At 45.6% G+C, this 10,335-nt stretch overlaps 1 protein-coding gene across 1 annotated transcript; it reads right to left on the bottom strand.

Moving 5' to 3' along the window:
• Nucleotides 1–232: 232 nt before the first annotated feature.
• Nucleotides 233–9,572, bottom strand: Mphosph6 (M-phase phosphoprotein 6). The gene is made up of 5 exons (XM_041650300.1): nt 9,436–9,572; nt 7,119–7,231; nt 3,500–3,590; nt 1,805–1,902; nt 233–1,435 (listed from the first exon to the last, which is right to left on the bottom strand). The coding sequence occupies exons 1-5, from the start codon at nt 9,484–9,486 to the stop codon at nt 1,303–1,305; spliced, it is 486 nt and encodes a 161-aa protein (XP_041506234.1). The 5' UTR covers nt 9,487–9,572; the 3' UTR covers nt 233–1,302.
• Between the last annotated feature and the right edge of the window lie 763 nt (nt 9,573–10,335).

The raw sequence follows: 10,335 nt of genomic DNA, 5'->3' as shown, positions 1-10,335 counted from the left end.
GTGTGGTGTGCATACTTTATCACTGATTAGGTGCTTATGAATTCTCAGATGTGGTGTCCTCCAGAATTCCTAAAAACAAAGCCTTCCCCCATTCCTAAGAACCACCACAAACAGAGGGCAAATTCAAATTTGAGAAGGCACAGCTCACTATCTGCTGGAGCTCACTGCTGGTTCACACAGTCAACACACAAACAATGCTTCTAAATATAAGGCAACCACTGCCAGGAGAAATTCATCTTTATTTCTCCTTAATAACTGCAAATGTCTGTGGTACAAAAAGTATCTTCAAAAGGGAGCGGAGTCCCAGCTGGTGCAGGATCATTTCCTAGGAGGCTCACTTTGTCTCTTTGGTCACAGGCCTACCTGAGTATTCTTGACTGGGTGGCAAAGTCAACACATAACTCACAGAGCCGAGGTCACACAACAGCTGTAGTCCAGAGATCCAGAGAAAGGCAAGTTCTCAGCACATATCTCCACGCAGACAGGCAGACAGACAGACAATTCCATGTGCTGATGTACTTAGAATAGGCTCTATTCTATCATAGTGCTAAATTCTATCACACTGTCCCCTGAGAAACTGGTAATTGCTCATGACGGACACAGGAAACCTTCTGTGGTTCAATCTTACATCAGTACATTCTCAATTCATGGCTAGTCTTTATAAGTTATTATTTGTATAAGGCTGTATCACTAAGTAGGACTAAAATTGTTTCAAAGTGTAAAAAAACAGAAAAGTATAAGAAAACAGATGTTTATTACTGAATATTAGAAAAATGACCCAAGTGACTGCTTTAAATAAACAAAACCTATACCACTATAGATGAGAAAACCTGGCAGCATCAGACATTTCAGCTGGAGAGGCAGATCTGCTCCTGGTGAATCACTTCTGGAAAGTTCCCAAATATTTGAGTCCAAAGTGAATGTATGAATTGGCTTGACATGATTCAAAAAGTAAACTATAAATATAAGGGCAGTTGGAACTATGCGATACTAGTTCATAAGTCAATCCAGGACAATAGCTAGGGAGCTGTTCATATGTGTCCTGTCTGTGTGTACATACACACAATCAAAATCAGGTCAAAACCTAGGGAGTGGCATGTGCCCATACATCTGAAGACCCTGAAGAACGCCATTAAAAGGATGTATAACATCCAGTACACATCTGTCTCAAGAACAGCACATTTCCAAAATTACGCATTTCTTTACAGGTAAACACTGGAGTATTAACCACTACAGACGCCACAAGGGTGACTGCAAACCACACCGTGCTCACAGGCATCTGCTGTATCGGAGGCATCCATTTTAATCCTGGGGCTTTAAGAACATCTTCTTTGCTTTAATGGGTTTTATATTTCCATTTTCATCTTCTTCGTAATTGGCTCGGTCCCTCTTCTTGGCAAACTTTTTTCCAATTGTTCCCACCAAAGTCTCATATCTGTTAGGATGATACACAGCACAAATTTAATTTCAAATAAAAAAGTAGGAATCAAGGCTTGCCAAAAACATCAAGCCAAATAAAACAAGAAAAACAAAATTTATGATAAAAAGAGATTGCCTGAGTTAAAAATGCACGCAACTGACTAAGGGTGATTAAATTCTCTGCTGGTTTTGTTTCTGTATCCCCCAAACAAACTGAGAAGTACGTTTACAGTCACTGGAGGTGGCAGTTGCCCCGAGTCCTCACGGCCAGCACACTCCAGCGTGAAGGCACTGGGTCATTAGGAACGGGCAGTGTGCGCATCTCCCCACTGCACAGCGTGCAGTCAGAGCAATGGAGAATGGGGCGACTCCTAGGCACAGTTACCTTCTCGCCATTTCCTCATCCGACACATCGACCTCCACGGTCTCGTCGTTGTCTTCTGGTGCTGCTTTGTTCTTGGAATTCATCTGAAGCATCAACTTCTGAAAAAGACACCGTGCTGGCGTCAGGGAGGCCTGGTGTCAAAGCTGTCTTCTAACAGAGACACTTACGCACAGAACCACTTGTGAGATTAGACGAAACTCAAGAGGTTCTGTGCAGAACTTCATGCCACAACTGCCAACGGCACCAGCTGGGAAACCTAAGAACGGCTGGCTCAGTGTCAGGTAAGCTGTCTCTTGGATCACACACCCTACCTGTCACTCATATTAAAGGGGGCACAGGGTTGACAGTGAGAGGGGAAAGAAGAAGTAAAGAAAGCTGAAGGCTCCCACACTTCAGGGTGGACAGTGCGTCTCAGACGCTGTCCGAGGGCTTGCCCACCTCCTTCTCTCACTAACCTTTGCTGAGAGAACAGACTCTAGGGCGGAGCCCAGTGACTGAACATCTTGCACACCAAATTCTGAGGTGTTACACCTGAACGGTTGCATTGAGGAGACACTCTGGGGGGCTTGCCCACCTAAACCCCACTCTCTGAACAACAGATTCATGACCCCTAAATGTTTTTTTCTTTTTGCCCCACAGTCTCCTGCCCATTTAAAACTTAAAGGAGGCTGGGACAGAGAAAATGAATACTAAACCCAAACATTAGTGTGGACTCTGTATAAACAAAACACTTGGATTATAAGTACATTCCACATATATCTCCTCCATAAAAACACTCCCTCCATCAACGATCCACCTTTAAATAAACTGTGGTGTGGGCTTAGGTGACTGTGGTTTTTCAGAGGCATCCAGAAAAGTGATTCTCATTGGGGATGTTCTATCCACCAGGGGCCAGATGACCATGGCCAGAGACACTTTTAATCCCAGCTGAGCTGAAGGAAGCATGTGTGCTCCTGGCATGTAGAGGGTGGAGGTCAGGTTTAGGGGGTAGCCTAGGTCATCCATTACCATCCAGGACAGCCACCATGTCAGCGCCTAGACTGAGGAGCCACGGCTAAAGGTTTCACACCATACGTCTGCGTGGGTCAGTTCCCAGGAGGGCTCCTGACACAGGCACCAGAGTTCTTCCAAGTGTGACATAGTAAACGCCCGCTTCTCTGTGATGCTGAGTCAGGAGATTAAACCAACAGCCCAGCCACAAGGTGAACATTCATTTTTCAAACAGACTTTCCAAAAGATTCACTTAAAAAAAAAAAAAGAAAAAAGAAAAAAAATCAAAACAATCTATTTAACAGCTTGGATTAAAACCCATCCATTACTAAGTGAAATGACACCATTTTAAGCAGCATTTTTCCATTAAGAATGAGACATTTACAGAAGCCGGAAAATAACTCCTCATAACGGCAGCGTATGAATAGTCTTGCCGCTCCCGTGAAAGACTGAGTGGAAACTAACGTGGCGGCAGCATCAGGGACGGCACACTGCTACATTAAATTACCCACTCAATTCTTCCATAAAACCAGACTGCCACGCTGCAATTTCTTTAAGTAGCTATGGCAATATTTCAAGACTTGTTATTTTTCACATAATGAGAAGAAATGGTACCTGGTGGGGAGAGCCCGAAGCTCAATTATTGGCAGGAAAAAATTCACTTGTAAAAAATTTTTAAATTTGAAAAGCAATTATATTTAATACCTCAACTTCGGGATTAAATCCTCTGAATGACATCCTTCCATAGAGAAGATCTTCACACAGTGAGAAGCTCTGCTCTTCTATAATCAAACTCCTGAGCAGGAGAAGAAACTCGTATTAACAACCAAGCGCAGAAGCAGAGGTCAAGACTGAATGGAAATCTAGCTTCCGGGTCTCAGAAGGAGCATGTAAGGGCACAGTGAGATCTTTAACCAGGGTGAGAAGTAAGAGCTGATCCAGCCAGTCAGCAAAGGCACGGGGAGACCCTCCGATCTCTGCAAGAAATTACATCACACAAAGGCCTCAGGTCACCAGGGGTACCACGTTCAGAAAAAAACCCAAAAAACAAAAAGCAGGTGGTTTTGGAGTCAGCTCTCGTGTCAGACTTCTATAGCCTGAGCCTGACCTGTGTCCCTGACATCCTGCCTCAAGTCACCACTTCTGATCTCACAAAGTCCTTCCACACCAGGCTCTTTACAGAGCCCAGCGGATACCAGTGTCATGCCCTTGATGTTCCAGAATCGTGAGCTAGATATATCTCTCTCCTCCTTAGACCATCCAGACTCAGGCACTTCATTATGGCAATGGAAACCAGACTAGTATGCCAGAGAACAAAATTTTTATTTAGAATTTACCCAGATAATCCAGGATTGTCTTATTCTTCAAGATCCTTAACTTAATCACAGCAGCAAGGCATTTTCTTACCACAAGTTACATGCTTGAGAGATGTAGTCCTGGGTATCTATTATTTGGGGCAAGGACATTTCTAGCCTATTATATCTGGGAAGTAAAGTGTATCCTGCCATATACATTGAACAAACACAACATGCACAGAACAGGAGGATACCTGAGTTCTGTCCAGTGGAGAAGAGATCAAGCTGAGTCCCTGTGATACCTAGGCAAAAGGCCCAACCTAGGAGGATGGCTAATTTAGTCAGGGCAAAGATGAGAAAACTCACCATCACAAACAGTGAGCTGATGGGCATGTCAGTCAATTGTCTAATGGAACAAAATCCTACCTTTCTTAATGGAAACAACTACACTCAGAGAACCAGCAATGTTCACCCTCACACACAAACCACCAGACAAGCAAGGAGCAGGAAAACACAGTCCTCACTCACAGGACATCAAGAGATGATGGAATTAGTTAAAAAACAGTTCAAGAAGTTTAAGTGTTTTATAAACATGACTGTGAATTTCAATGAAAATATGAAGGCTGCCAGGCGGTGGTGGTGCACGCCTTTAATCCCAGTACAGAGGCAGGTGGGTATCTGTGAGTTCAAGGCCAGCCTGATCTACAAGAGCTAGTTCCAGGACAGGTTCCAAAGCTACAGAGAAGAAACCCTGTCTGTCTCGAGAGAAAAAAAAAAAGAAACAATAAAAAAAAAGCCCAAATTTTAAGTGGAAACTACAAGAAAGTACCAGATAGGAATCCCACAATCATAGAAACCTGTCTGAAGAAGGACACTGCCACGGGCATGATGGGAATACCACAGCCCCAATCTTGGAGGCTGAAGCAGGAGTGCTGAGTTTGAGATTGGCATGAACTGCAGAGGAAAACCCTGCCCTGCATCAAAGGCAGAGTTCAGGCCTGGCTCTATTAGAGAAAATGGATATGAATTCCTTACTGAAAATCTTCTGGATAAGAATACTTCAGAGCGTGGATCACTTCACTGGTGAAATATGAGCAGCACCCCAAGAGAAACAAGGAAATACTATAAGTGTTACACAAACTGGGAAAAGAGAGGAGGTATGAACACTTAGTAGCTGACCTATGACCTAAGATATTATAGATGATATACAGGCTACATTTTTATGAATATAGCCACAAATTATTAATAAAAATTATGGAACTGAACTAGAAAAAAATACAACTAAATGGGTCAGGCACATTGGCACATGTCTATAATCCCAGCACTCAAGAGGCTCAGGCAGGAGGACTGAGAGTTCAAGACCTCTTGCTCTCCTGATACACACACACACACAAAAAAAAAAACCCAGATGGTTTTCATATTCAGAAATTAATGCAATTCCTGACATTTTGACAGAAAACAATAATCATATATTTTTCTTGTTAAAAAACAAAAATATAACTTGCCCTTAGCAAGCAGGGAGAAAGAAACTAACCCTGCTGATGATAGGCATCTACCAAAACACATAGCAGGCCATGCCTGGAAGGCACAAGTCAGCACTTTCCTGAGACAGCTGTTCTCATCACGTCTATTCAGTGTGGGTGGTGGGCACACATCAAATAATGCAAGGAAAGGAAGCTGGAGCTCTGGGCCCCCTGGACCCTCCTATACACTCCTGTTCACACTGTCCTTACACTCGTCATCTGTGCTAGTCCCCTGCACACTCCTGTTCACACTGTCCTTATGTTTGTCATCTGTGCTAGCTCCCCCTGCACACTCCTGTTCACACTGTTCCTGGGGTCCTCATCTGTGCTAGTCCCCTGCACACTCCTATTTATATTATGTCTTGAAAAATCTTCGTCTTGATCAATGGGCCTGTAAGAAGCACACAGAGTAAAAAAGTTACTTCTCATCACTCTGGGGAATCTGGACTTTCTCTTCAAAGGAGAATATATCACTATCCCAAAGGACTAGAGAAAGTCAGAATAATAAAAAAGAAGAACAATATGGCTAACCAAACAGCAAATTAACAGGGGGAAAAGAGAAGGACATATATGTACCTAAAAACTATAGGTAAAGCATTCAGCCATTCAACAAAAGTATAAGTAATAAACCATGCTGAAGTAAGAAAATAAACAAGGAAAAATGTAGAATAATTCTTCTGTACACTGTGAATATGTATTATTCTCATGGGTTAATAAAAAGCTGACAGGTCAGTAGCTGGTGAGAAAGCCAAACTCAGAATGATGGGAAGAAGGAGGGCAGAGTCAGAGGAGATGCCAGTCAGCCCCCAAGTAGGATGTGTAGAAAATGAGGTAACAAACCATGAGCCACATGGTAAAAAACAGAAATATGGGTTGATTAAATGTAAGAGTTAGCTACTAACAAGCCTGAGCTATTGGCTGTGCATTTATAAATAATATAAGCCTCTGTGTGGTAATTAGGAAGAGGCCCCTGGGACAGGAAAACTCTGCCTATACAAAAATGCCACAAAACTTCCAGCATTTGGACGAACAGATGAGGTGACCCTACCACTCTCCAACTCAAGCCTTTCAAGCACCAGATAGGCTTGGGAGAGGAAGAAAAACTGCCTCAGGTATTACCCAGCTTCCGCCTCTCCAGGCAGGTGGCTCTGGGCTAATGACCTTTTTAAGCTCCAGCTCTTCAACAGCAAAAGGGACCCTGGGTTGCTGGGAGTATTGATTAACTAAGGGAAATGAAATGCTTAGCCTAGGACAGACTACCAGTGCAGCAATGTTTGTGACATGAATGACATTCAGTGTAGTACTGGTTAAAACAAACAAACAAACAAACATCTCGACCTGCCAAAGGATTGTTGTAGAAACGAAGCTGGTGAGGTGTAACCGCATAGCCCACCTTTGGGCCTTTGCATTCACGTGGCACACACACAGGTTGATAGTGTTTAGAACAGGAAGCACTGCACTCCACAGGGTTTCCAAAACCATGGCTACAAACCCCAATAAACCTACTCTTTCTCCTTGAACTCTGGCAAATCCAGGTACCAGTGCTCATCGCTGATCATCTTCTTTTCCTCCTCTTCTAGCTGTTTCTTGGTTTCCGAGTCCAGGCCCCTTTGCATGAACTGTCAAAACAAAAACAAACAGCGTCAATGCCCTTGCTCATGGTTGCGCAGGCCACCTGGCAGACAAGGAGCTCTGAGTTATCAATGAACCTGCATTTAATTTGGCTTTCTAGACTTCCTTGTGGTTCAAAGTACAGGGGTCCCAATGCTGCCCCTTAGGCTCTTGGTGTAATCCTAACTGCCCTGTATCTTCCATTTCTCCTCAGCAGACGCTTTAAGGCACACAGATAGTCACACATGTCTACACGGGACAGAGGAAGGAACATATTATAGCTGTGAATAGAGTACAGCTAGGCGTAGGAAGTTCAATGCTGGCTCTACAGCGTCTCAACTAGCAATTTCATTCTCCACACACCAAAATGAGGGCCCAGAGCAGACTCTGGCAAAGTCCAGTCCTCAGGGTGGATCTCTATTGTCTACGGTTTCCTGGAACATAGCCATGCTGATTTAGTTCTCGGCAGTAATGGCAGAGCTCAGTAGTGCACGGGTCCTCGCTGGCCTACAAACCTAGAATATTTACTATCTTGACCTTTACAGAGAGCACTCTGTAAGGTGCTAAGTCCTAAGGTCCAGAAAAGACCATACCACAAACAAATACCATACACACCCAAACCGCCACCCTGGCAAACCTTCTACGCAATCCTTCTCTCCCACCAGAACTACCTTCATCCTAAACAGTTGCCCTAGACAGAGGAATTCAAGAATACTGACGGGCCTGGCAAGATGGATCAATGGATAAAGGCGCTTGTTGCCAAGGCTGACACCCTGAGTTTCATCCTCAGGCCCACTTGGAAGGAAAAATGACACTGGTTAATTGTCTATAATGTGCCATGGCGCGCGCGCGCGCACACACACACACACACACACACACACACAATAAATCTAATAAATTAAAAAAAAAAAGGACCTGAGAGATGGTTCAGTGGATAAGAGTACTGGCTGCTCTTCCAGGGGACTCCTAGCACCTATAATGGGGCTCACAACCCTCTGTAACTCCATTTCAATGGGACTGCACATCCTATTCTGTATCCTTGGGCATCAGGCACTCATGTGATGCAAACATACACATAGGCAAAACACCCTTATATATAAAATAATGAAAAACTTTTAATTAAAAAAACACCGAAGTGAGTCAGGACTAAATGCTTGCCCTATTGTTCTCCCTGACAGACGGCCTGGCCCGGATTCCCTAGGCACCTCTCTGCTCCATGCCTTCTAGTACGCACTGCTCTGGCTGAGCAAAATACCTCCTGTCCACCACAAAGACCTCTGTCAATAGAGCTAAGGCAAACAGAACATGGGCAATGCTCTCCCACATACCTGTCACGTCCAGTTGGATCTCGTTCCCTTGGGTGAGGGAACATAACTGCTTTAATTATTTTCAAGTCAAGAGGCAGATCTGCAGTGTCCACCCTGGCTGCTCAGCACACTCTCCCTTGGCTTATTCCAAGAGCTGAGGTTACTCAGTGCTTCCCAGTTCCACTCCATTTCTCTTTAATCAGTATGATCACAAACTGCTAAGACTGGTAGACTCACATTTTGCTGGTCTTCCTGACTGTAAGCTTATGTGTTTAACTATTATCCACAGTACAGTCAAAAGTAGCCTTGAAAGCTAACAACACATGAGGCTGTTCCCAGGCTCAACAGTTTGCTACTGCTCATGAGAATGGGGAACAAAACTTCAGTCTGGCTCACAAAATTCCTTGGATGTCGTGATCACTAATTCTTCCAGACTAGCTTTATGCTCCTTGTCTTTCGGACGTCCGAGCTACCTTTTGTTCTTGGAAATAAATGTTCGTGGTTTTCTTTTCTCCCTCTCCGACTTCTGAACTTACTTTCCCTAGTTTGGGACACTACCAGACAACCTCTCACGTTGTTTCTTAAGGGCCACTTCTCGCGAGATGCCTAAGTTCCCAGGCGGCCCTGACACTTCAGTAGTCACCCCAGACAACATTTCCGGCTCTTATGTTCGGGCAAGCTCCGTCCCTAACACGGGCTTCGGGCTCCAGGCGAGTCTGCCTAAGCAGAATATCACCCTGGTGCCCAGTGCCCCGCAGGATGAGCGAATGAATGGGAGCGCGCGCCGCGGCCATCCAGGGCCCATCTGGGGTCCAGCCTGTCCGTCGCCTCGGTCCGAGTCATTTAGGGACATCTCGGAGTTCAGCCGCCCCGTCCGACACCCCGGCAACCCCCAAGCCCCGCACCTTCATGCGCAGCAGGTTCTTGGATAACTTAGTCTTGCGTTCAGACGCCATGTTGGCGACACTTCCTGAGGCTAGCCGCGCCACCGCGCTTGCGCACTGCCAAGCGCAGACCGTGACGTCGGACTGAACGTGCCCGCCTCTCGCCACGTCGCTTTCCCTTGTCACCGCCCTTTAGCTCCGCCCACATATCTGCCTCGCCCACATTGGACACACCCTGCTGTGTTGCCCCGCCCCTTCACCCGCTTTCGCCACGCCCATGTGCCTAGTGCTGAGGCGGGCTGTGCTTCTTCTCTCGCTAGGCTCCTTCGGGTGTTCATCTTTCTCCAAGGAGATGTGGTAAGAAAGCAAGCTGCCGCGGGGCGACTGCGATTCAGGGTCCCCATGTTTACCCTAAGAAAGCAGACGGAGTGGGACGCCGCTGGAGCTGTGGGCGGGGCCTCCCTGAGGCCTCTGCGGCTCCGGGACCCCCTAAGGGTCCTGGCTGCTCAGCCGCTGAAGTTGCTGTCAGAGTTTAAAAGTTTTGAAAACACGACTGGTTTGCTCCCTCTGCAGCTCGTTTTCTAGAACTCCCGGTAGCCCTTGAGTCGCTGGTGTTGTTGTTCTAGCCCAGTCACAGAGTGAAGGAGGGGGCCCCAAGCCCAGTGTCGAGAGTGACGCGGCGCCATTGTACCTCTGCACAGGAAACCACGGAAGACTAGTAATTATACATACATACACCTGTTTGTTGTGCATCTTTGAGCTGGAAGGATTTCTCTCTTAAACAGGAAGAATAACAGGAACTAGCAAGAGCTTGAGGAAAGGCGACAAAGAATTTGTGAAGGGGTCAGGGATGGTTTAGTGCTGCCAAGCCTGAGGGTTTGAGTTTGACCCCTGGGTTCCCCATGATGGAAAGACAGAAGT

The sequence above is a fragment of the Microtus oregoni genome, unplaced genomic scaffold (genome assembly GCF_018167655.1).
Source record: "Microtus oregoni isolate MIOR12 unplaced genomic scaffold, Mior012 000004F_ref0000308, whole genome shotgun sequence".
NCBI classification, from domain to species: Eukaryota; Metazoa; Chordata; class Mammalia; order Rodentia; family Cricetidae; genus Microtus; species Microtus oregoni.
Note: the sequence above shows the minus strand (reverse complement) of the source record. Positions and strands in the feature narration are given on the sequence as shown.

What these genes read in the sequence shown, in the direction of transcription:
- Mphosph6 (XM_041650300.1), bottom strand. Translation starts at nt 9,486, where the DNA reads ATGGCGTCTGAACGCAAGACTAAGTTATCCAAGAACCTGCTGCGCATG. An exon ending in AGAACCTGCTGCGCATGAAG is followed by an intron (nt 7,232 to 9,435) that starts GTGCGGGGCTTG and finishes TTGTTTTGACAG; the next exon opens with TTCATGCAAAGGGGCCTGGA. An exon ending in GATTTAATCCCGAAGTTGAG is followed by an intron (nt 1,903 to 3,499) that starts GTATTAAATATA and finishes TGTCTTTTTCAG; the next exon opens with AAGTTGATGCTTCAGATGAA.